The sequence below is a fragment of the Hemitrygon akajei genome, chromosome 29 (genome assembly GCF_048418815.1).
Source record: "Hemitrygon akajei chromosome 29, sHemAka1.3, whole genome shotgun sequence".
NCBI lineage: Eukaryota > Metazoa > Chordata > Chondrichthyes > Myliobatiformes > Dasyatidae > Hemitrygon > Hemitrygon akajei.
In genome coordinates, this window is record NC_133152.1 from 17,243,157 (window position 1) to 17,270,677 (window position 27,521).

Sequence of the window (27,521 nt, forward strand, 5' to 3'; positions counted from 1 at the left end):
TCACAGCAACACATTAGATTTACCTTTTTGGATTTCAGTACACTATTTTCCATTGATCTGTAACAAGCTCTTGCAGGTGCTGGCATTTTGACTTGTAGGTGCCATTTGGACAGCCTGCTCTTAAAGTCCTGCTTGTAGTGTGGTGTCCCTTTTCAGTTTTACTACTGAATGAGTGGAGACTGCAAACCTCAGAGTTGAGTGTGTGTGCCTGAAGGGGGCAGATGGATGTAAACAGCCTGGTGAAGAGTAATCCTTATGGGAAGCATGTGAATTGATCATAGGAGCACTGAAAACTTCCAGGTCTGGAGCCACAGATATAAATGTCTGTACTTTGGGGAAGTCTGCCATGCTTCTTGTTTCATCCTGCCTCTTTGGCTGAAATGAAGCAGGAAAATAGATCAGGCAGCATCTGTAGTAAGAAAACCTTATTTCAAGTCCAGAACTCTTTTAACTGTAATTTTCACTCAGTGTGGCTTTTGGGTGATCTTGCTGATGGCACACAGACTAATGTGGCTGGAATCATTCTAAAGAAAGGAACATGATAGAGACTAACCCAAACATCCACAGGCAAAGCAACTAGCTATGAAGTTTCAGGTGTTCACGTATCTCAGTGAAGACAAAGTATTTGGTTTAAAACTTCCTTTTAAACATCACAATTTCAGTGATGACTAATGTGCAAGTAAATATGTTGTCAGTCCAGTGAAGTTGAAAATCCATACTGGAGATGAATTGATTGCAGCATTAGTTATCATTTGGGGTTTTATACTAGAAAAATGTGCAGCCAAATGGAAGACCTTCATTTAAAATTCATTGACATAAGATAGTGCACCTATTTCTGGCCAATACTCCACTATAGATTTTTTTTTTAAACAGCATTTTTGTTTTGGAGTTGTGCAAAGTTCAACTGTTGTAATTTTTAGAGACAAGACTACAGATGATGGAATCTAACGTAACACGAGGTTAATTCCTGGGATGTCTGGACTGTCTTACGCAGAGAGGTTAGAGAGACTGGGCTTGTACACGCTGGAATTAAGGAGATTGAGAGGGGATCTGATTGCAACATATAAGATTATTAAGGGATTGGACAAGATAGAGGCAGGAAATATGTTCCAGATGCTGGGACAGTCCAGTACCAGAGGGCATGGTTTGAGAATAAGGGGTAGGTCATTTAGGACAGAGTTAAGGAAAAACTTCTTCTCCCAGAGAGTTGTGGGGGTCTGGAATGCACTGCCTCGGAAGGCAGTGGAGGCCAATTCTCTGGATGCTTTCAAGAAGGAGTTAGATAGGTATCTTATGGATAGGGGAATCAAGGGATATGGGGACAAGGCAGGAACCGGGTATTGATAGTAGATGATCAGCCATGATCTCAAAATGGCGGTGCAGGCTCAAAGGGCAGAATGGTCTACTTCTGCACCTTTTGTCTATTGTAACAAGCAAACTGCTGGAGGAACTCAGTCAATTGAGCAGGGGAGAGGAATTGTCAACAGCTCCAGTGGAGACCCTGTGTCATAACTAGGAGGGAAGATAGCCAGAATAAAGGAAGGTTGAAATGGGACAGTAGGTAATAGGTGAATCAAGGAGAGGTCACCAGTGGGAAGAGGAATTGAGAATCAGAGGTAGATAGAAACACAAGGGAAAATAAAAAGCCACATGAAGCCAGGTGGTGGGAGGGGAGTTCAAGACAGAAACAGCTGGGTTGGTAATAAATGTGAAAACAAAATGCTAACATTACTGAAATCTAATGTGTAGTAGGGTAACAGGTGGATAGAACCAGCAGAGGGATGAAAGTAGGTAATGGGGGAAGGGAATTGCTGGATGGGCCAAATTGATGTTTAAGACTTTGCTGCAGGCTCATTTCACTGACCATGGTCTCATATTCCCTTCCTAGTCACTGTCTAAAGCTTAACCTCAGTTTGCTATTTGACCATGAGTCCATTTCGTGATCCATAACATCTCCATCACCACGACTACCTGTGTTTATCTCTTTCTGCGACTGCCTGTCACCCAGCCAGGTATGCTTGCAGTAATTTAAATAACCATTTCAGACTGCTGATGGAGCACCTCACATCCAAAAATATTAACACATAAAATGATGCAAGTCTTTAACATGTTTAATGTTTGCTGGGGTGGGAGGGGCAGGGATGCCCTTGCACATACCCCTGAACTGAGGCCAGCAGCTCCTTGCTACTGATTCAGCAATAGGCGACTTTGCCAGCTTGTATTTGTTCACGAAGGGCAGTTCCCCCCCCCCCCCGAGGTGCTACTACACCTCTGATACCTGCCCAACCTTCAAAGAATCAAAATGAAAATACAACAGTATGCCAAACGTGTAAGCAGCATCCCATAATTTTATTGAGGGGCACATTCAAGGGGAGAAGAAAAAAAAACTTGAGTGTACAATTCTGGAGGTCTAAAACCAACATGGTAAGAATACCATCATGCATATCCCAACACCAATAATTCCACCAAAAGCAGTACTGGTCTGTTAACATTCCATATTCCATGTGATGAATTCTAACCTGGTGTGTGACAAACATAGACCCTTAAAGTCACTCCCTTGGAACAGCTGATTCTATAGGTTATACTCACAGATTGGTCTCAGCTTACATCAATGTAAATTGCATATACCTGCACTGTGCACCCTCACTCGGGCTATACCCAAGTGCAAAACCGCACCCTTGGCCATTCTGATGGTTTCAGAGATGTTCAGTCTGGGTTAATGGCACTGGAGGGGTGTACTCCCATCAGGGTATTGGTTTTGGAAGGACTTGCAGCTCTGTGCAGACTCAATCTTATCCCTGGAGGTAACATAAAAGCTAGCAATGTCACGCTGATTGTACGGCCATGTTACAATTGTAAATAATCTGCTGAGACCAATAAATACAGCACAACAAGACCATTAATTCAAATACAACTTTCACAATCCAGTCAGGCCAGACTGCAGATAAATATTTGAGAAAATATTGCATCCTAATTTTAAAAAGGTGACACTTATTAAATATTTTGTTTAAGCAACTGCTGAGCTCAATGATAGATTATTTAATATGGCTTATATTTAAATTTATTTATTATGCGGTTGTGTACTCAGCTTTTAACTGAATAGCAGCTTTTTTTTAAAAATCATACTTGCTGCATATTGATTGCTTCTTTAATTAAATTGAGTTACTCTACTCACATGATGGACCCGAGCAGGAACTGCTTGTCCATAACCTGCGGGAAATGGCACCATCCAATGTACCATAAAGTCAATAAAAGATAGGGAAGAAATCCCTCCTCGATGACTTTGACTAACAAACGGTGCAGCTTTCTGGAAAGCGTGTAAATTGATTTTCAGTGAGAACAGGATCAAGACATCAAGTGTGATGCCCTCTACAGTCAAATGATCTTCAAGAACTTCAATTTGGTTCACATAACGAAAGAATAATTGGATGAAATACCAGATTACAACAGATTGCCAAAGGTGACAATACTGTGTAAAATGAAGAGGTACATCACCAACTTTGCCAGATCAACTAATAAACCAAGTAGATGTAAAGGAGCTAATCCAGGGATCAGATTCAAAGGTTTTACCATTCCAGGGTGTTTTTTGCCCTGAGTGGCAGTTGAAACAAAGGAGCCAAGGTAAACACCAGCAGGAAATCGTGCTTAAAATTAACAAAACTTCAAAGGCAGAGAACTACATGCTGAGTCAGTGATATAGCTTTGCAGGGAACAAGAAAGGTACTTTGTATTAACATTGTCAAACTGACCTCAGGCACAATGATGCAAGGGAGCTGACACATTACCAGCTGTTCTTCTTCCACTGAACTTGGTCCTGCTGTCCTTATGCGCCACACATGATTGAAGGCTGGCTTTACGACAGATAGAAGATACTACACTACCAAACAGGGTTCTGCATCACACCACCACTGCCGCATGTCTAAATCGTTATTTTTAGCTCTTCCCTCTCAGTGTGGTATTGATTATGAGGGAGATGGACGGGTAAGAAAGGAGTAATTATCACAAGTACCTGTAGCGTTTCACCTTAACTCCTGAAAAGTCACCTCAACATAAAATAGCAGCAAATGTTGGCATATTTTGAGCCAACACATATACATCAAAGAAAAAAATGAATAATTAGAACTTATAAAATAAATATACTCAAGTAAACAAAAACTGAAAGGTGAATAAGGGGTTTAATAATTCTCAGTAGCCCCAGGCTACCAAGTTTCGTCAAAATACTAAGCAGTGAACCTTAACTACAAATTCTTCATCTCGTCTATTGAGTTGTTCAATAAGTGGCTAAAGGGATCGAGAGGTCTTGGTTCTATTCACTCAATTTGTTGAGTGAGAAATTAACCATAACAAGCTTCAATGTCCCTGGGTTTGAGGCAAAAACCTTAAAAAGTCTTTATTAGATACTTGCCTCTTGCCACACCTAAATGCCACTGCTGCACATGTTAAACATGGCAATGTTTGTCAAGGATAGGACTGGGATTGTTTGTAAAGGGTTCTGCAGCCAAGCTTCAAGCATATTACAGCAACGATTGAAGAACATCTACGGCCTGTGGAGCTGTGCTCCTTGATAAATCCAGCTGATCAGAAGAATTAAGGAAATGGGCTACTCATGCTACAGAAATTGTCCACATCTGACCCTTTAGAAGGCTGACCTGGAGTAAAAAAACATTAGGGAGGGCTAATAGAAACCAGTTTGATGGCAGAAATGATCTGCTGGGAGTTAGAAAATAAGTCTAGTTAACAAAATATACACAATTTCCTAAACCAATACGGACAACATCCAAACATTTTTTACGCTGAGGACAAGAGATCTCAGCACTAGGAAAAGAAACACTTGCTCTACCAATGCACCAAGGACTTCCAGATCAAGATGGTACATGTCAGAGATTTGGAATAACCTCAGCTTCAGTGGGGCAGCCTTATTCCATTCATAGCTCCTTCAACTAGCCAGCCCGGTTAGTGCTATCCACAGCAGGCCATTATACACACACAGCACTTCGCTTCCAACCACACCATTTCAAAGTAGGTTTTGATCATCCAAAGTGGCTAGAATAGGGAAAATAAATTAAGTCCATCAAAGGCTATGTTAAATTCAAACCAGATTCCAATTGCACGCATGCTTTGACTTTAACATTGATCTGCAGCAGAAGCTTCACACCACCACACAGGCTGCAGTGAAGAATCAGGGCCCAATCTGACTCCAGAGCAAAGCCAGCGAAGGCTTCCTCTTCCAGAAATAAAGAAAGTGATGGTAGAGCCAACCGTACTATAAATGGTCTTGGCAGATTAAGACAGGTTTGCATTCACCACCCAATCCTTGGGGGGGGGGGGGGGGGGGTAAACAATATGATTAGTTTCATAGAGACACACTGATAAGAGTGGGTCACAGTGTACCCAAGCAAAAGTACATTGATGCCTTGGATCCGTGATTGTATACAAGCAAAATTCCACATTAGAAGATCTAAAACAAACCTAAGTGACAGGAGGATCCCAAACCACTGACCGACGTGCACACAGTCCCAATAATGAAGCACGCAAGTTAATACGATAAGCTATTTAAGATTTCACAGTTTGCCAAATAATCTGCTGTTTGGCTGCAATCTATCAAACAGATTAGATGTCCTTTTTGCATCATCCATTTGAAGGATTGACTTAACCACCCGCATAGGTGGAAATTACAGACAACCGACACTGAAAGAAAACACAAAAAGATGCACAGACAGGCAGGCAAGCACGACTCTGGGGGAGATCTGTGCACCTTGTACGAGCCCCAGAATTTAACCTGACGCTGGGGCCTGGGTCATTAGGTTCAGGTGATCGGGATTCAGGCAATGGGCCACCTGGGGGTGGAATGCAAGAACTTACATAAAGCACAGACATAAAACCGATGAGGTGCAAACTGCATTTGAGGGAGATTGTATGCTTTCCCACAATATGGAATTTGGAAAGGCAAGACTGAGCCGTTGAGGCAGGTTGGTCGGGGGAGGGGGTGCTGGAGGGAAAGAAGAGAACCAAGTTGAGGAAGAGGTGTCATAAGACAGTTTAAATGCCCTTACCAGAGGGTTGGATTGGAATGACACATGCCACCAGCAGCAGCTGCCGGCTCTCCTGTGCCAGTGTGGAAATTCAAGAAAACAAAAGTGGTCTTCACCTGAAGTTAAAAGTGGATGGGAAGTGAAATGGGATTAAAAAGGGAACTCTGGTTCTATCCCATCGTATACATTTTTAGATACGGACAGTGTTGATCCTCAAGGGCTGTACATTTTTCCCATTGGCATGGCTCTGCCCCGGGCTAAAGTAAGGGAAATATTTCCCGCTGAACTTCTCACGGAAGGTATACAGCCAGCACATGTCATCAGCATTGTAGAAGATCAGGAGGCCTTTTTCGTAGTCAAAATACACTCCAACCTTCTCCAGCTTGGACTTGACATTGAGCCGGGTCCAGGGCTCAGTGCAAGCGCTATACTGGTTGCCATCATGCATTACGATGCAATGAAAGCCTCGAGAAGGTTGAATCTGGATGCTTCCTTTCCGGTTTACGGATTCTAGTGCCACGCCAATCATCCACTGCGTTTTCTCCGACACCATCACCTCCCAGTAGTGGACGCCGCTGTCAAAGCCAACGGACCCCAAGACAGAGACCTCCACATCAAAGCGCTTTGGAGAATCCTGCAAGGGCTGAGGGTGCAGGTTACCATAAGCCACGATGGTGCAGTCATCGGAGAGGATCAGCCGCTGGTGTGCCGTAATAGGATCCAATGTCAATGCTGCCGGTACTGTGGACAAAGAGAACCAGAGCCATAATTCAGCATTCAAATCAGTTTGCACATACAGACTTACCGGTAATGACCTTTAATCACTGCTGAACAATATGGAAAATCTTTCCTCTAATTCTACAATAATCCCTTTCTTTCCACCCCCCCCATTTTAAAATAATTGCATATCAGACCATTTTCACTATAAAAGGAGAGAAAGAGCCTGAATGTAAAAGCATCTTTTATAAACATCCCTAGGGTTTCCCAGCCAATCCAGCTGAATTACTGTTGCAACGTTAAAAGCCCTGCAATCCATTTCAGCACATCTAACTCCCACAAGCAATGATAATGGTCTGAAAATCTAGTTTCTGGAATGATGTTCATTAATGGATAAATATTAGCCAGGTTAAAGGGAATTCCCTTGGTCCGCTTCAACCTCATGCCGTGTGATCTCTGATATCCACCAAGAAACAGGCCAGATCTTTGATATCTGCGCTCAGATTTGCACTATGTGTGTCACATGGGTCATGTGGTCACATTTCCAGGGCAAGTCCTGGATCCACAGTCCTCTGGTTCAAAAGACAAAATGGCTGTCACTGAATAAGTAACTCTTTTGTTGAGATTTATTTCTGGAAATATTTTCCCCACTCCATCATCCACTCACTGCAGTGAGTTTTCAAACTGTTCCTAAGCTCTCTTGCCCCCTCCCCAGGTTTGATCGCTTCATCCAGTTCTCCCTTTGCTTGGTGTCGACATATTGGACAGCACTTTCCAGCACGGGTAATGGCGAAGGATTAGTCTACTTCAGCTAAGGCAGTGAACTTTCTTCCAGGGCGCTGAATCCCTAATCCTATCATGCTTATACCTCCCTGCCACCATCCTGGCAGTCTCAGGGGGAAGATCAATTTTGTTATGTCAACAGAGGGATCCCCTCTCCTTCACCCTGCCTCCGCCATTCGCCCATCCCTGATATGCTAAATCAATACTGAATAGGAGATTTATCTACTGCAGAATTAACAGTGCTCCTCAAGATTAATCTAGATTAGGGGAATCCATTAAGTATATCCACCCTCTACCAAGGATACACATGGAATCCCAGAAATCTCACTGGAGAAGTATTCTAGTTTCTGCAAGACCATCATTCATATACAATCCATGAAAAGCTTTGTTATAAATTCCACAGTCAGTTTTTAAAGTCTGGCAATGTTATCTCATCTCCCATTTTTCCCCCAGCGTGGATCTCCACCAACAAGCCCTCATTCATCCCAAGGATTGGCAACACTGGTAGTTCTCAAGTGTAGAGACTCTCCCTCGGTTTGGCTGGTTCCTGACCTGGGACAAAGTTTGAGCTCAAAAGTCGTAATTTGGCATTAAAGAGCTTTGCAATGAGATCACAATTAGTAAATTCATATATTGAAACAGGCAGCAACTAGACTAAGCAGACGCCAGTGAACAAAGAGCACTCGGTGAATATTTAGACCTCCTGGCTGTCCCACCCTCCAAATACTTCTGCATCTTTGCACTTGTGCCTACAGCTGTTATAGAGACTCTGCGGGTAATTCAGGGCCATTGAGGCAAGCAACAACAAATCACCTCATCCAATCCAGTTAAAAAATACTTAATGAGATACATAAAATCCTGGAAGAATCTATTAAAATATTTAACTGAATTTTATTTCAGGAAGAACATAGGGTTGAAAGAGAAAAAACATCATTGCAGACTTTTAAATCAAAATTTGAACAAGAGAGAAAAAAAAATCAGGTTTCATTTGAATTGCCAGAGATAATTTAGCATAATGTTATGAAAAATTCTCTTGCAATGAATAGGGAGTCCGAACAATTTCTAGCATGTATAGTGGATTCAAGTCCTGCAACGTCACCGATTACCACAGTATGAATGTTGAGACTTTTGACAAGACACAACAAGTGCAAAAGGTTCAGAAGATAAGATTGACTCAGACTTTTGAATCTCAGTGCCCCAGATGTTATTCTTGATTTTCTTGACAAAGCGTTATTTCGAATCACAAAACTGGAGTCCACTAAGTTAACACTAGATTATAAATTCCTGGACATTTTTGTTACTTCCCACTTCAGAAAGTATCGATATTTTTCCCCTTTATCAATCAAGTACTCCCCCCTGCATCCCCACCAAAATGGTCACACCAATCATTAAGAACAAACAAAAACTGACTCATTTTAATAATTGCATTCCCCTTAACTTTATCATGCGGCCATAAACAGCCTACTCCACCCTAAAGCCAGATTGAAATGGGAGGAAGCTGTGTCAGAACAACAATGTGACCACCAGATGGCACTTCATCATAATTTTCATTATATCCATTGGATCCAAATTTTGCTGAAGAGCTGGTTATGCCACATTCAAGAACTAGCTTTTACCACTGTAATTCTTTGGAAGATTGGTTCTCCCAAAGCACGTAGGTCCAACATCAGGAGCAGTCCAATGCATCCAGGAAGTTTGACAGATGGCAAGCCTCAGGCATGGTTTAGCAATTAGCAAAGATTTCTGGGTGGGCTCAATTCTGGTCAGCCTATGTGTCACAGTAACCGTGCAAAGGGTTTGGCACTGTGCACAGCACACCGATTGGTTCTTTAACTGCGTATGGCAACGGAGAATCCAAAAATCAGAACCAGGTTTATCAGTAATATGTCGTGAAATGTTGTTTTGAGGCAGCAGTACAGTGCGAGACATAAAAATGATTTGATACTAAAATTAACAAAAGAAAAATAATGAGGCAGTGTTCATGAAATGTTTGGAAATCTGATAGCAGAGGAGAGGAAAGTTGTTCCTAAAGCATTGAGTGGGGGTTTTCATGCTCCTGTACCTCCTCCCTGATGGTAGCAAGCAGTGAATATTAGCACAGACTGCATTCTGCACGAGCCAAGCTTAACATATTCTCCACTCAAACTATCTGAAGATCTATGGTACAGATGACTATTACTGCTTGGTTAGAAATGATCATAGTTAGGGAAGGATAACGTGATTTAGCATAGAAGTTTAGACACTAAGATAATGGAGACTGTGCTGGCAATTAGGTGTGGATGAGCAAAAAGGCCAGTATTGACAAAGTAGACCCAAGGTCTCAGTTCTATGCTGTACAACTCTTTCACTCTATGAGTGTTGATTGTGAAACAATCTATTTGGATAAAAACTTCCAATTTAATTTAAAACTCTTCAGATCATCCTGAGTGTTTGCTGATGTGTAGAGCACATATCCAAAATAGAGCCAAGCCTATCAACTAGAGTTAGAAGTCACCTCTTCATCCAGAAAGTGATGGAAACTTGGAACTCCCACAAGTGGCAATAGATGCTGGGTGAAGTGTTAATTTTAAAGGAATACAGATATGTTGTGAATCCAAGCCCAGAGATCAAAGTGAATCGACTGGTACAAGAACCAGCAGGAAAACGTTAGGGAACAGTGAACTTAGGAGCATATGGTTTTGATTCAAGATGAAAAAAAAATCTCAAGTAAAAATACATAACTGGAAGAGTGCCATTTTCAACTGGTTTAAAATAGATCTGGCCGGACTAAACTCAAATCAAAGCTTGGCAAGCAGGAGTATAATTGAACAAAGGGCAGTCTAAATGGATATGGTTTGGGAACAGTCCAGGTACATTCCCACTCGAGGGAATGCAAGGGCAGCGATCACCAGCGCTCCCCGGTAGAAGAGAGCAAAAAATGAAGCAGTTAAGATTATTAAAATATGTAAGAAATACATGAAATACAAAAAGGATTAGATTGCAATGAATATAAAATAGCTAGTGTAAAAGGGAATACAACATAAAAGGGAATCAAATCTCTTCTGCTGATAGTGGACTGTGATTGAAGTACAAAGATAGTGCTGAAAAGAGACCAAAGAAAAATCTATGCATAAATACAAAGGGCACGGCAGAAATATGAAATGAGCACTTTGCATCTTCGTCACAAAATCCATAACAAAGAGGAAGAAATAGCCAATATACTAGGGCAGGCTAGAAATAGATAAAATACAGCTATTAGCAAGGATTTGTGAAATCTTTATAGGTTACCAACTTTAGATGGGATACATCCAAGGCAGCTAAAACAAGGGTAAGAATTGTGGAATTACTAATAAAAATCTTCCGCTCCTCCAGACTGGCTTGATGCATTAAAAGTATTTGTATTCTTTCAGTTCTTTTTTTTTTAAAATAAGGACAATGTCAGCAACTACAGGCCAGTGAGTTTAATCTCCACGATTGAGAAGCCGCTCAATAATAATCAGGCACAAGATTAATAGAGACTTGAGAGGCTGCAGATGCCAGAATCTGGAGCAACACAATGTGCTGGAGGAACTCAGCTGGACAGGCAGCCCAGATGGGGGGGGAATGCACAGCCAACATTTCAGGCTGAGACCTTGGAGAAGTACTTGAGAGCCATCTTTACCTGTGGAACTGTAGCCTGCTACTGGGTCAACATCTTTGAGAGGGCAAACAGAAAGAGCACTGACTAGAGTTTCATGTAATGTTCTGCAGCACCCATCCATGGCTGACAGTCACCCTCGTCGATTTAGACCACCTCATTCATCAGTGCTCACCTGGATGGATGTCCTGAAGCAAGGATTTCCAGATGGTGTACTGCAGGGGACCCATGTACTTGGAGGTTGGAAAATCTTCATATGTCAGATTGGTTTCATGAATCTTCCCCTTTAACCTGAATGGAGTGGGTGGACAGATATCATATATTAATACCCAGGAAATTAACACTGATCCTTCTAGGACCTCAGTTCAAAAATAATTTCTCACTCTCCAATAACTAGTATTGCTTCACCAACAACCCAATTATATTTACTTGTTGAAGAATGTGTGACACACTGCAATTCACCTACCACCAAAACAAGTCTATGGCCAAATCCACCTTCCAGGCCCTACACTCGTCTCCGAAGCATATGAACAGTAAATGCATCCACATCACACTATTGTTTATTAACTCCAGCTGGATCTTCAGTACTATGGGTGGAACATTTGGAACTGCTTTAGTGTGTACACCTGCAATTTTTTAAAAAAGATCTGCAAAACCTCATCAGGTCATTCTCATATCCACTCTCCACCTGTCAGTCAGTGGGGTGGGAGACATTTTGTAGGCTGTTAGTCAGCTTTTGCTTGTTATGGGAAAGGTTTTACCGATATCCATAGAAACTGTTGTAGCGGAATCGTTTAGCCAATAGTTGCTCTATTGGCAAAGTATTTTACTGCATATTGTTACATGTATCAATAAAACTTCTCCAATTCTTTATTTGGTCATTGACATCAGCACAAACAATTAAGGCAGCAGAATAGTAGCAATCTCTGGCACACTGACCTCAAGATATAGGAGCAGAATTAGGCCATTTGACCCATCAAGTCTACACTGCCAATTCATCATGGCTGATCTAATTTTCCTCTTAGCCCCAATCTCCTGCCTCGCCCCCACCCTGTATCCCTTCATGCCCTGACCAATCAAGAATCTGTCCACGTCAGCCTTAATGTACATAAAGACTTGCCCTCCACAGCTGCCTGTGGCAACCAATTCCACAGATTCACCAAGATCTGACCAAAGAAATCCCTCCCCATCAACTTTCTAAAATGATGCCCCTCTATTCAGAGTCTGTGTCCTCTGGTCTTAGACCCTCTCACCATAGGAAACATCCTCTCCACATCCACTCTATCAAGGCCTTTCACCATTCGATAGGTTTCAATGAGGTTACCCCTCATCCTTCTGAATTCCAGTAAATACAGGCCCAGAGCTCTTTACATGACAAGCCATTCAATTCTAGAATAATTTTCATGAACTTCCTTTCAACCCTCTTCAGTTTTAGCAAAACTGCCCACAATACTCCGAGAGGCCTCACCAGTGTTATAAAATCCCAACATCGCATCCTTGCTTTTATATTCTAGTCCTCTTGATTTGCCTTTCTCACCACAGACAACCTGCAAATTAACTTTTAGGGAATCCTGCACAAGGACTCCCAAGTCCCCTTTCTCAACCACAAAAAGAGAGCCTCTAGATCAGGAGACAGGGAGGAATCGAAACATGTGCAGAGGGAGCTAAAGGGGAAGATCAAGGTGGCTAAAGAGGAATACAGGAGGGAGCTGGAGAACAAGCTTGAGCAGAGTAGTACACAGGTGTGGAGAGGCATGAAGAACATCATTGACTTCAATCAACCTGGCTATAGAGACTTGGAATGCAGCCACAAATGGGCTAATGAGTTATACCAATTCTTCAGTAGGTTTGCCAATAGTCTATCTGTGTGCAGCACCTTCAGCACACCAGCCCAGATGCAGAGGCACCCTCAGCACCAAAGCCTCCCCTCCTCCCTCCTCCAATTCAACTGTGGATGAACAACACAGGCTACCCTTGAATACATCCCTTCCTTGCCCTGCACCTACTATCCACACCTTTACATACCAACCGCTATCATCCCAATCTTCACTTCCACCAACTCCCCAGTCATTATGGACTCACCTTCACAACTGAGCAGGTGAGAAGGGTTCTCAGGGAAACTTAGGCACAGCAAAGCATTGGGATGGGACGGTGTGAAACCCCAAGGTCCTAAGGGAGTGTGCTGAGCAGCTGTGTGGAGTTTTCCAGCTCATTTCCAATCTGAGTCTCAGCCCGGAAAGGGTCAACCGTGTGGAAAACATCATGTGTGGTCCCAGTACCCAAGGAGGGCCAATCAAAAGTCTTGAATGACGACCATCCGGTGGCCCTGACCTCACACATCATGAAGACCATAGGTCCTGGCTCACCTCCGACCCCCGGTCAGATCAGCCGTCAATCCCCTGCAGTTTGCCTACCAGGAGCACTCTGGAGTCAACAATGCTGTCATCTACCTGTGGAACAGAGCCTACTCCCATTTGGATAAGCAGGGCAGCATTGTGAGGATCTTGTTTTTTGATTTCTCAAGTGCCTTCAATACCATACAGCCCCCATTGTTGAGGGTAAAGCTCCATTCAGTGCAGATTGGCTCTTCCATTGTAACCTGGATAATGGACCGCTTGACTGGCAGACCACAGTTTGTGTGGCTTCAGAGCTGTGTGTCAGACATGGCCATGAGCAGCACTGGGGCCCCACAGGGGACTGTATTGGCTCCCTTCCTGTTTACCCTGTATACCTCAGACTTTAGATACAACATTGATTTATGTCACCTGCAGAAATTCTCTGACGACTCAGCAACAGTTGGGTGTATAAAGGGAGGACGGGAGGATGAAGCCAGGGCCCTGGTGAAGGACTTTGTCAAATGGTGCAAGGTGAATCATCTGCAGCTCAACATCAGTAAGACGAAGGAGATAGTGATGGACCTTAGGAAGACAAAGCCATGCATTAGGAAATGCATGGTCACGGGGAGAACGTTCAAACTCCTTACAGACAGCAGTGGAATTGAATCCGGGTCACTGGGGCTGTAATAGTGTTACAATAACCACCACGTTACAGGGAATAGGAATACTCCCTGCTACTATTGATGGTGAGGACGTGGATGTGGTGAGGACCTACAGTTCCTCAGGGTACACCTGGATGACAGACCTGAGTGGAGCGCCAACACAGAAGCTGTGTACAAGAAAGGCAGTGTCACCTCTACTTCCTTTGGAGTATGCCAGCCTCTCCTTCATATGTTCAACCAGTCTGTTCTCACCAATTCAATCTTCTATGCGGTGGTGTGCTGGGCCAATGGCACCAACACGGGCGATGCTAATAGGCTCGATAAACTGATTAGAGAGACAGGCTCTGTGAAAGGAGTCATACTAGATACACTGGGAGCTGTGGTAGAACAAAGGACCCTACGGAAGATATTGGCAATGTTCTCACCCTCTATACGCCTTCTTGGCTAAACAGAAGAGCACTTCTATTAATAGACTAAGACAACTGTGCGTCTCCAAAGAACGCTATATAATGTCATTCTTACCCTCAGCCATTAAGCTCTATAATGAGTCAACCTATAGCTGGGAAAGTGATGAAGCCCTCCTGTTAGACTGTTTGTGGTAACTTATTTTTTATTCTTTCTATTTCTCTCTAATATTTATATCTGTACACTTGTAATGTGACTGTGACGCTGTAATTTCCTTTGGGATCATTAAGGTATCTATCTTTGTATTTTCTCTCCACATAGAAATTAGTCAACCCTTCCATTTCTTCTTCCGAAGAGCATGACCATACTCTTCCTGGCACCGTATTCCACCTGCCACTTCTTTGCCTCTTCTCCTAATCTAAGTCTTCCTGTAGCTTCTCTACTTGCTCAAAATTACCTGCCCCTCTACACACCTTCGTATCATCTGCAAACTTTGCAACCAAGCCATCAATTCCATCATCTAAATCATTGACATACAATATAAAAAGAATCGGTCCCAACACAGACCCCTGTGGAACACCACTAGTCACCAGCAGCCAAACCCGAAAAGGCAGCATTTCCACCCTTTGCCTGCCAATCAGCCACTGCTTTATCCATGCAAGCAACTTTCCTATAAAGCTGGTGGCTTGTTAAGCAACCTCATCCTCGTGACAACTCAAAGGGCTTCTCAAAATCCAAGTCGCAACATCAACCAATTCTCCTTTGTCTATTCTGCTTGTCATTTCTTAGAAGAATTCCTTCAGATCTGTCAGGTAAGAGTTTCCCCTGAGAAAACCATGCTGACCATGGCTTATTTTGTCATGCGCCTTCAAGTACCCCGAGACCTCATCCTTAATAATTGATTCCAACATCTTCCCAACTACTGACATCAGACTAACTGGTCTATAATTTCCTTTCTTCTGCCTCTCTCCCTTCTTATAGGGTGGAGTGACATTTTCAATTTTCCATTCTTCTGGAAACATTCCAGAATCTAGTGATTCTTGAAAGATCATTATTAATACCTCCACAGTCTCTTCAACCACCTCTTTCGAAACCCTGGAGTGTACGCCACCTGGTCCAGGTGACTTACCTACCTTCATGACTTCTCAGTTTCCCCAAGAACCTTCTCCCTAGTAACGGTAGCTCCACACAATTCATGACACCTGACATCTGGAACTTCCACCATACTACTAGTGTCTTCCATCGTGAACACTGATGCAATATACTTATTCAGTTTGTCCGCCATTATGACATCGTTTTCCAGCAATCCGATACCCACTCTCACCTTTCTTATACACTTTGTGTATCTGAAGATACTTTTGGCATCCTCTTTAATATTATTGTATATTGTACAACATAACGTACAGTAATAAAACACTGCTATGGATTTGGATCATTCCAATGAGTGATGGAGTCAGAGACATTATAGAAATTAAGCCCTTCAATCCACCAGGTCCAGACTAACCATCAAGTGCCCCTCGACACCAGTTCCGTTTCTGTTCTCTCCGTATTACCGTCTACTCACCTACCCAAAAGGAATATTTTACAGTGGTCAATCATCTCACTCATCTTTGGGATCTATGAAGATGCAAACCCACCCAGTCCCGGGGAGAACATGCAAACTCTTGTACAGATAGCATCAGTGATCAGGTCACTGGAACTCAGAGGCAGTGGACCCACTAGCTACTCCAATGTGCCATGGGTAGATGTGATACCATCTACAACAGCAAAAAGTTCACTTTTGAGGTTCTAAGAGACCCGGGATGGGCGTAGAATTGACTGACTTAGCAGCAGACCCCATCTCCAGCAAAAGTGCGTCACTAAGCATTACAGCCCTAGGTTATTTAACAGCACAATCACAGATAGGGTATGGCAAAAATAACAAGCAGACTCATCGATTTTATTTCGGGATAGAGCATAGTAACAGGCCCTTCCAGTCCAATCACACCCATCTGACCAATTAACCTTCTAACCCAAAGATCTCTGGAAGAAAGCAGAGCATCCGGAGGAGATGCACGGTCGCAGGGAGAACATTCAAACTCCTTACAGACAGCAGTGGAATTGAGTCCGGGTCACTGGGGCTGTAACAGTGTTACACTAACCACCATGTTACCATGCCACCCCTGATCCATTTTAACACACATCCCAAAATTGTGACGATTGAGAGAACCACAGAATGCTTATAACACAAATGGAGGCCTTCCAACTCTATACAAGAGTAATCCAGTTAGTCACGCTCCTCCTCCCACACCCACCCCAAATGAGACTTCCCTTTGGGATAAATATCCAGCGCCTTTATGAATGCCACAAATGGATCCACCTACATTACCGCCCCAGGCACTACATACCCAAATCTAATCAATCATCCCATTAAAAAAGCTTTTACTTTTACTCACTGAAATTTAGAAGATTGAGGGGGGATCTTATTGAAACGTATAAAATTCTAAAGGGATTGGACAGGCTAGATGCAGGAAGATTGTTCCCGATGTTGGGGAAGTGCAGAACGAGGGGTCACAGTTTAAGGATAAAGGGGAAGCCTTTTAGGACCAAGATGAGGAGAAACTTCTTCACACAGAGAATGGTGAATCTGTGGAATTCTCTGCCACAGGAAACAGCTGAGGCCGGTTCATTGGCTATATTTAAGAGGAAGTTAGATATGGCCCTTGTGGCTAAAGGGATCGGGGGTATGGAGAGAAAGCAGGTACAGGGTTCTGAGTTGGATGATCAGCCATGATCATACTGAATGGTGGTGCAGGCTCGAAGGGCCGAATAGCCTACTCCTGCACCTATTTTCTATGTTTCTATGTTTACTTAGTAATGCCTGTTATGTAAAGGTTCTTCTTGACATCCTTTACCCTTGAACCCTATACCTCTTTTTATAAACCCCAGGATCCTCTATGCTTCTTTAACCAACTTTTCAACCTGCTGTGAGAACCAATGGACATGGACAATTCTTTTTAAATGCAACATGTGGTTAACACTTGGACTGAACTGCCCAAGGACAGTGGCAAGATTTAACTAGAGCTTTATAAAGGGAACTCAGTATTAGTAGTTGAATGAGTATAGTGGCTGGCATATATGATTCTAAAACTAGACATCAGGCTGTGGGAAAAGGGCTTCACATCTTGCAGATAATTGGCACAGATTCAAAGGAGCAAATGTACAGTATAACCATGACTCTAATAATGAATAGAAAGCATCACCTCTACCTCTCTAAAGTCATGTTAATTCCTTCCAGGAAGAGCAGCTTGTCCGATTCAACAAGCTTCTCCTGCAGGATCTGCATTCCCTCCTGCACCTCCCGCAGCTGAAGGCTGTAACGCTGGATCTTCTGCTCGATGTCGTTCAGCGTCCGGGCCGTGTCGGTCTCCAGCTCTTCCAGCATTGACTTCTGCTTCTCCTTCAAGAAACGGTGCAGGCGATCGAACGCTTCCCCAATGGTCGCCCGAAGACTCTTCGCAGAAGACTGAGCAAGATTCAAACAAAAAACACAAGTCAACAAAGCTGCAATCGACTCGTCCTCTAACAAAATGGCAGATTGTCATTGAAAGTGTCTTTTGGGAGAGGAGGAGTCATCTTTGATCTCCATTTAAATCACCCACTATTCTAAATGTTAGCTGTCCTGAGAGGATACCCATTTCTACTTTGCAGAATGAAAAAGATATTTCTGAGAAGCTAAAGCTGCCCAATTCCAAGTAGTCTAATTACTATGTTTGTGAATTAAAGGCTGGTTCGAATGTTTCACCACTCAGTTGAAAGTCATTCATCCCTCTCAGCTGGGGTGGGGGGAAATCGAAAGGGGTCCTGAAAATATCCTAGCAACAAGTTGCTGGAGGCATCTGCAACAACCTCGTGCAGGCCTCTCACTGTGAGATGGCAGGACAGCCAAGCAAAGCAACAGATATTCGGGGGGGCCACCCATGGTGAAGATACTGCAGGCGCACACACACTGAGCTGGAATAACAAATCCTGAAGATATTAAACTGAGTGAACAATCCAATTTTCTGCTCCAGGGTCTGTCCCAGCAAAAGGTAGGCTGCAATGACTTTGAAAACAGCTCAAATTTCACTTGATGTAGGCAACAGTCTGATAGTTCAGTTTCCAGTGAGTTAGCTTGTGGGATTAAATGCAACATAATTTAAGGGGCTCTTAAAACTGATGCACAATTAACACATACTCACACAGGCATGTATTTAAGGATTAGTTTGACACCTCTTGCCCATAGCACTGGTAGATGCATCAGGGTGGCAGTGCAGTTAGTGTGAGTCAAAGTCTGATTTATTCTCACATGCACAAGTACCTCTGTATACAGCTGCAGTGGAAAACGTGCAGCAGCATCACAGGCATATAGAAAAAGATATGCAACATTCAGAAGGGAAACATTATACAGGCAGTCCCTGGGTTATGAACGAGTTCCGTTCCTGAGTCCGTCTTTAAATCAGATTTGTATGCAAGTCGGAACAGGGACACCCGGTATTATTTAGCATCAGTTAGTCAAATGTTTGTCTTAGTATATAGTATATATTTTACCTTTCTTTGCATATAAAACACTTAAGAAACGTATATATTTCAATAATTAAACCACTGCGTTGCTTAGTAATAATTGTAGCTTTCATCAGGGCAGGGCCTTTCAGATGCTCCATTATTCTCACTTTATCCTTTACCTTTATCCTTTAAAGTTGTTCCGATCGTTGACCGACTGTAGCCTAAAGCTTTTCCAATGACCAATGGCATTTCACCTCTTTCCAATCGCTTTATTATTTCTACTTTATTTTCAATCGCGATCGTTTTCCATCAACGGAACAGAAAACTGCGGATTTTATGTTCTATCACTCAGCAGCAGTGAACCCTCTGATTGGTCTATCAGAGTTCTCTTTAGGAACTAGTACTTGATCAGCATTTCTGATCTGGCTATTGTTCACAATCGCACTTAATAAAAAAAAATACAGGAGCAGCCGCAAGGGGTGGGTCCTGTGCTGCTCCGGGTCCTAAAGTCCACCCGCACTGAGACAGGTTAAATGGGACAAGTGGGGGTGGTGCGAACTGGAAAAGGGGGGGGGGGGGTCAGGGTGAATCTTGTTAAGAAATATTTAAGCCAAATACAAAGTTACACACTCAACACAGTGTTAATGGCAACAACTTAAAATGGCAGACAGCATCGTGATCCGACTTAAAATGGCGGATGGCGTCGTGATCTGACCTAAAATGGCGGACGGCGTTCTCCTCCCGCCATTCATAAGTACGAGTTGTCTGTAAGTCGGACATTCATAACTCAGGGACTGCCTGTATATAATTTCTTTTACAATAAAGATCAATGGTTGAAGGGAAGGCGCTCTTCCTGAACCTGATGGTGTAGGATTTCAGGCTAATTTTATGTTAGTGTGTCCTACACAGAGTATTCACATTCACTCTTTGACCATTTGGGTTTTCTTTATTTATTGATGGATTGACTGACTGATGGAGATACAGTGTGGAATAGGCCGTTCCAGCCCTTTGACCCATGCTATCCAACAACCCCCGATTTAACCTCGGCTTAATCATGAGACAATTTACAATGACCTGCCTACCAACTAGTAGATCTTTGGACTGAGTGAGGAAACCAGAGCACCCAGAGGAAACCCACATGCTTTCACAGGAAAACAAACTCCTTACAGGCAGCAGCAGGAATTGAACCTGGGTTACTGGTACTGTAAAGTGTTGTGCTAACCACTACACTATCGTGCCACCTCTGGCGGTGTGGGACTTCAGGCTAATTTGATCCTAGGATATTGACATTCGCTCTTTGACCATCTGGATTTCTTTTGTGTGTTCTGGCTTTCTCCCACAGTCCTGAAACAGGGCAGTAGATTAGATGGCCACTGCAATTTCCTCTTTACTCTAAGTAAGTGGACAAATAAAAGCAAAGGGGAACTGTTAAGTATGTTTGAAAGAGACTCAGTTACAGGACTGCAATGAAAACAGAGGGCAGATTGTTTCTGACGGGATTGCTAGAAGCCAGCATAGACCCAATGGACAGAAGGATATCATGGGATTTCCCCATGGGGATGAATAAAGTATCTATCTATCTATAAGACTAAATAAGCTGCATATACCTGAAGAACCAGATTTTACTTCCTAACATGTTTTGAGGGCCCCATTTCACTTGATTGTTTAATGAGTTTTATATTTGCCCTGGCATCACAGAAAGATCACCCAGGATCCTACCTCTGATCACGATGCATTGAACCCCCACAGACAGTAACAGTTGCAGACCTAGGCTGAACAAAACAATTGGGCTCAACTGCAGGTACCCGCTAACATCTAGTCACAAAGCTGAGCACTAAACTGAGGTAAAGGGGAAGAAAATATGTGTTGGGTAGGTAATAAGCTGCAAAATGAAGCTGTGAAGTTCACTGGCTTAATGACTGGACTAGTATTTAACAGCTTGGATTACTGATTCAGGGAGCAAGTTCAGATCTCTCCGTGGTAGCGGGGGAAAATCAAGTAATTAAATCAATCTGGAATAAAAACCAAGCATCAATAATGGTGGTCATGAAACTAATGGATTGTTGTAAAAAAATTATCTGCTTCATTAACATCCTTCAAAAAAAAACCATCAGTCGTCCCCTCCAGGTCAGGCCTGTGTGTGATTCCAGAATCATCAAAATGGTTTGCTCTTTACTGCCTGAGTTCAGGGACAATTCAGAATGGACAATAAATGTTATCATTACCAGAGACAATAACATCTCATGAATTCTTCTCCCCTCCTCAAAAAGAAGGAAACTGTTATACAAAACAATTTAATTCTAGAAAATTAATCCACTGCCAGTATTCCAGTTCTCCTGTGAAAATAGTGGAAGTATACCAACCAACTCTTGTTATCTAAATATACCCAGTCTAACTAGTAAACATTTCGGGTCAGGCAGCATCAATGTCTATTTCTGGACAGCAGATATCTCGACCCAAAACACTGGCTGTCTATTTCCCTCCCTAAACACTGCCTCAAATGTGGAGTTCTCACAGCTTTTTTTAAAGCTCAGATTCCAGCATCTGCAGTTTCTTTTGTCTCTAAGATGTTGAGTTCAACATACCAGACACAAGGTTGTGTCAGCGTTTTGTCCTTGTGATCATTTCAGTCCTTGACTAGATTTGCTTTTTCATTAAGTATTGACCAGAGGAAAGTGAAGGCACTTGATCAGAAAGAGGTCACTCAGATCCTCACACCTCTTCCACCATTTAATGAGCCAAGCCTGTTGAATAGAACTCCTTGTTCCTTGACATCGACTCTGACCAGGACATTGAACCGCCCCTCCCTAGACAGTTACAAGAAGAGACTGGAGAAGCTAGGTCCTTTCTTCCTGGGGCAGACAAGGTTTTAAAAAAAGGACATAATTAAGGACATAAAATTATGATGGGCATACTATAGCTAGGGTAGGCTACAGGAAACCTCTCTGCCTTCTACGGGTAGATAAAACTAGAGAACAAAGCTTAGAGTAAAATGGGAAAGATATTCAGAGGGGATCGGAGGAGGGCCTTCTTCACCCAGATAGTGATAGATGCAGTGTATTTAATATTTCAGCAATATGCTGTAAATATATTGTCTGATTAAGCATTCTTTGTTTACATAATTCTTTGTGGGTTATATGTAAGAATTACGTGAATGGCATACGTCATTATGCCACCAAGTCATACGTCAGGGCCTCACTGAAGGGCAAGAAAAACCAAGTAGGCAAGCGTCCTGCTTCCTGGGTATTTCTTTCAACTAGTTACAAAATTATCTGGAACACGTTGTCTGAAAGAAAATTCTCTCTGGCAATTTTCTACAGATATACCATGGAGAGCATCTTAACTGGCTGCATCACCGACTGGTATTGGGAGTGGTGCACTGCACAGGATCAGATAAAGCTGCACAGAGTTGTAAACAACAACACACACAAAATGCTGGTGGAACACAGCAGACCAGGCAGCATCTATAGGGAGAAGCGCTGTCGACCTTTCGGGCCGAGACCCTTCGTCAGGAGTTGTAAACTCTATTTTGGGCACTAGCCTCCATAGTATCCAGGACATCTTCAAGGAGCGATGCCTCAAAAAGGTGGCATCTATCATTAAAGACCCCCATCACCCAGGTCATGCCCTCTTCTCATTGCTACCGTCAGGAAGGAGGTACAGAAGCCTGAAGGCACACACTCAACGATTCAGGAACAGCCTCTTCCCTCTGCCATCTGATTTCTGAATGGACATTCTCAAGAAAATTTCCAACCTTGTGCAGTGCCCCACTCCCAATACCAGACTTTGATGCAGCCAGTTAAAATGCTCTCCATATCATATCTGTAGAAAATTGCGAGAGAAGTTTGCAAAGGGAGCTGGAAAGGGCATGTAATAAGGGTGATGACACAATTGTAATGGGGGACTTTAATATGCAAGGAGATTGGGAAAATCAGATTGGTGTCCCATCGCAAGAGAGGGAATTTGTTGAATGCTTATGAGATGAATTTTAAGAAGAGCTTGTGTTTGAGCCTTCTCGGGTTAAGGCCATCTTAGATTGGGTGTTGTGTAACACGCCAGATCTAATTAGGGAGCTTAATGTAAAGGAACACTTAGGAAGCAGTGATCATAATATGATTGAATTCATACTGCAATTTGAGAGGGAGAAGCACAACTCACATGTATCTGTACCACAATGGAATAAAGGGAATTACAGAGGCATGAGAGAGGAGCTTGCCCAGGTGGATTGGAGAAGGATACTGGCTTGGATGAGGGCACAGCAGAGGTGGCTGAAGTTTCTGGGAATAATCCACATGGCACAGGATAGGTATGTCCCACATAAGTAGTTCTTCTCAAATGGCAGGGGTAGGCAACTGTGGTTGACAAAGGAAGGTTAAGGGCTGCCTAAAAGCCAAGGAAAGGGCATATAAGGTAGCAAAAGCGAGTGGGAAGTTGGATGATTGGGAAGCTTTTAAAATCCAACAAAAGGTAATTTAAAAAGCTACATGAAGGGAAAAGGGGAAATACGAGGGCAGACTAGCCAATAATATACAGTAGGATACCAAAATATTTTTAAGTTATATAAAGAGTAAAAGGGAGGCGAGAGCTGATGTTGGACCAATGGAAAATGACGCTGGTGAGTTAGCAATGGGGGACAAAAAAATGGCAGATGAACTTAATGGGTACTTTGCATCTGTCTTCACTGTGGAAGACACTAGGAGTATGCCAGAGGTTCATAAGTGTCAGAGAGCAGGAGTGAGTGCCATTGCTATTACAAAGTAAAAAGTGCTGGGCAAACTCAAGGTCTTAAGGTGGGTAAGTCACCTGGGTCAAACTGATTACATCCCAGAGTCCCGAGAGAGGTTGCTGAAGAGATAATTGATGTATTGGTCATGATCTTTCAAGAATCACTTGAATCTGGCATGGTCCCGGAAGACTGGAAGTCTGCAAACGTCACTCCGCTCTTTAAAAAGGGTGGAAGGCAAAAGAAAGGAAATTATACACCAGTTAGCCTAACCTCAGTGGTTAGGAAAATGTTGGTGTCTCTTATTAAGGATGGAGTTTTGAGGTACATGGAGACTAATGATAAAAAAAAGTCAAAGTCAGCATAGTTTCTGTAAAGGGAAATCTTGCCGGACAAATTTGTTAAGAGTTCTCTGAAGAAGTAACAAGCAAGGTAAACAAAGAAGAGGCAGTGGATGTCATTCACTTGGATTTCAGAAGTCTTTTAAAAGGTGCCGGATATCAGGCTGCTTAACAAGCTAAAATCCTATGGCATTACAGGAAAGGTACTGGGATGGATAGGGGAACACTGACAGATAGGAAGCAGCAAGTGGGAACAAAAGGGGCCCTTCCTGCTTGGCTGCCAGTGACAAGTGGTGTTCCACAGGGGTCAGTACTGCGACTGCTACTTTCCACATTGTTTGTCAATGATTTAGATAGTGGATGGCTTTGTGGCAAAGTTTGTGGATGATACAAAGATAGGTGGAGGGGTAGGTAGTGCTGAGGAAGCAATGCAACTTCAGCAGGACTTAAGACAAATTGGAAGAATGGGCAAAAAATTGGCAGATGGAATACAGTGGTGGAAAATGTATGATAATGCATTTTGATAAAAGGAACAATAATGCTAACTATTATCTAAATGGGGAGCAGGTTCAAGCATCAGAATTGCAGGAGGACTTAGGAGTCCTCGTGCAAGACTCCCAGAAGGTTAATTTACAGGTTGAGTCTATGGTAAAGAAGGCAAGTGCAATGTTGATCTTTATTTCAAGGGGAATAGAATACAAAAGCAAGGAGATAATGCTAAGCCTTTATAAAGACACTAGTCAGACCGCACTTGAGAATTATCATTAGTTTTGAGCCCCATCTCTCAGAAAAGATGTGTTGTCATTGGAGAGAGTTCTGAGGAGGTTCACAAGGATTGTTCTGGGAATGAAGGGGTTAACATATGAGGAGCATTTGGCAGCTGTGGGCCTGTACTCACTAGAATTTAGAAGAATGTGGGGGGGGATCTCACTGAAACTTACCATATGTTGAAAGGACTAGATAGGGTGGATGTGGAGAGGATATTCCCTATGGTGGGGGTATCCAGAACTAGAGGGCACAGACTCAAAACTGGGAGGTGACCTTTCAGAACAGGTAAGGAGGAATTTGTTTTAAGTCAGAGAGTAGAGAATCTGTGGAATGCTCTGCCACACACCATGGTGGAGGCCAAATCCGTGGGTCTACTTAAGGCAGAAGTTGATCGTTTCCTGATCTGTCTGGGCATGAAAGGACACGACAAGAAGGCTGGTGATATTAAACCCGATTCTGAGAATTATTAAATGTGATCCAGCGTCAACCAAAGTGTCCAGATGAGCTCTTGAGAGGGCCAAGGACGAAGTGCTGGGGAATGGAATTAAGACAAATGTTTGTCCTGGTCACCTTGGACACGTTGAGCCAAATGGCCTTTTCCATGCCTTACGATATCCAATTCTCACAGAACTTCATGTGGAAGACGGCTTTGGTTGTGGCCTTTCTGACCTCGATTCTCACCAAGGCAAACCACAGGACGAGGCACTCAGGGCCTAAAGCTCCTATAATACACTGGAGTTTCAAGTCTACACAATGTATTTTCTTAAAACGTAGAAGAGAACAGAACAGGAAGAGGCCTTGTGACCCACGATGTTGTGCCGCACTAATTATTACCCAACTGAACTAATCCCTTCTGCCGACATAAATTCCATATTTCTCCATTCTCTCTGTGTCCATCAGTTTATCAATGAGCCTTTTAGATGCCCCCTGGCAGCATACTCGAGGCATCCACTACACTGAAAAGAGTTTCTACCAAATGACAGGTAGGCTTGGCAGTAAGGGTAGGGGTCAGAAGAGGGGGGGAAAGGGAGTGTTACAAGAAAGGAGGGCATCAGAGGAAATGGCACTGGGAACTGGAACTGGGCATCAGAATGAGCTCTGGGAAAATAGAGGTTTGCGCTATCTGCTGCTCCTCTTGGCTAGAAAACAGTGCTGCGAGTTCAATGAGTTCTTCTGTTACCAGCCTGGTGTCAAAGCCAGGGAAAACAGTCAATGGGAGTTAAGAATAGAAGCTTTTATTAAAATAAAAACACAAAGCCTCTTTAAAACACTCCCAACGATCAGCCTGCACCCTGGGAGTGCAATGATTACCTCAAAACTGAAAGCAGACAGATGAAGTTTTGTTTTTAGTATTTCAACATTTTATCCTCCCAGACCCATTTTTGCAAGATAACTCTCTCCCTCCTGGGGGCACCTTCACTCACATACAGCTGTACTTTAACACGCTCACTTTCTGACCACCTTTACAAAGGGGAGCTGTTGAGTGACGTTAAGGCTTTTCATGCACAACATCTGTTACCCGTCAGGGGATTTTTGCCACAATGTTCCAGAGACTCTTACAGGCTGGGATGAAGGCAGAAGTCGTCCCGTTGCCACGCGGACTAGGAAGATCTCGTATTTGCTTCCTGGCCCGTGCTGTGTTTGCCAGTCCCAACAGGGGGCCGACAGTTGCCTTGAGCATGCGGACGGAGTTTGAACTGAATAAACAAAACCTGTTGGAAATAGTCAGCAGGAGAGGCAGCATCCAGGGTATGAAAATCAAATCAGTGATGCTGATAACTGTCTCCAGGAAGCCATTTGGGCTTCTATCACTCACTACCTTTGTTCCATACATTGCTTCCCCACCTTCTCTCCTGCTGAAATTTCATTTACAGCTCCCTCATTCCCAGTTCCAAGGAAGAGGCTTAGATTCAAAATATTGACCATTTCTGTCTCATGGGCACTACGTGACCTGAAGAGATTTTCCAGCCATGACTAGTTTTGATGAAAGATACAAGAATAGTTTGCACTTCAGATTGATATTTCATTTGAAGCAACAGCTTGCTGTCCTGACACAATCGAACTCTGTTTCTCCTTCCATAGATACTGCCCTGCTGGCCGAGCATTCCCAATTCCAGATTTCTGCAGGTGGAACAGGAGCCAATATTCCATGATATTGGCTAGTAAGGTCATCGAAGGACTAATTTTGGTTCTGAGCTCCTTACCCCACAGACTGGCTTGCCAATGTTAGTTTACATCCAGCCAGAAAGATGGCCATAATTTAAAAAGGCAGACATTGGAAATCTATAATAATAAAAAAAGTGAATGCAGGAAATACTCAGGCCAGTCAGAATCTGCAGAGAGTGAAACAGAGTTAATGTCTCATATTGATCATCTTTCATCTGAACCTTGCACAGGAAAGAAACGACCTCTCGCCAAGGCAGCAGATGGGAGCTGGTACTCAGAGCAGTGGGAGGTTCAGAAACTGCAGCTAATGCAACATTTCAGCACGCACAAAGTACCTTAGTGGTCTCAGCTTTGGCTGATTGATCAAAGATCCTTCTCAATACTTACATTGTTTCCCAGTAGCTTTATTCACTCGTTCAAGGAGGATCTGCCTCTCAATGGCTTTGCC

At 43.1% G+C, this 27,521-nt stretch overlaps 1 protein-coding gene across 2 annotated transcripts in view; it reads right to left on the reverse strand.

Annotated features, from left to right (window-relative positions):
- Window positions 1-2,330: 2,330 nt before the first annotated feature.
- LOC140718255 (E3 ubiquitin-protein ligase TRIM62-like) overlaps window positions 2,331-27,521 on the reverse strand; it is a 96,688-nt gene continuing 71,497 nt past the window's right edge. For both annotated transcript variants that reach the window (XM_073031755.1, XM_073031756.1), the window contains exons 3-5: window positions 17,800-18,056; window positions 11,324-11,439; window positions 2,331-6,773 (exon numbers count right to left, since the gene is read on the reverse strand). In XM_073031755.1, coding sequence (XP_072887856.1) covers window positions 6,223-6,773; window positions 11,324-11,439; window positions 17,800-18,056 — 924 coding nt within the window. In that variant the 3' untranslated portion in view covers window positions 2,331-6,222. The remainder of the gene's footprint in view (window positions 6,774-11,323; window positions 11,440-17,799; window positions 18,057-27,521) is intronic.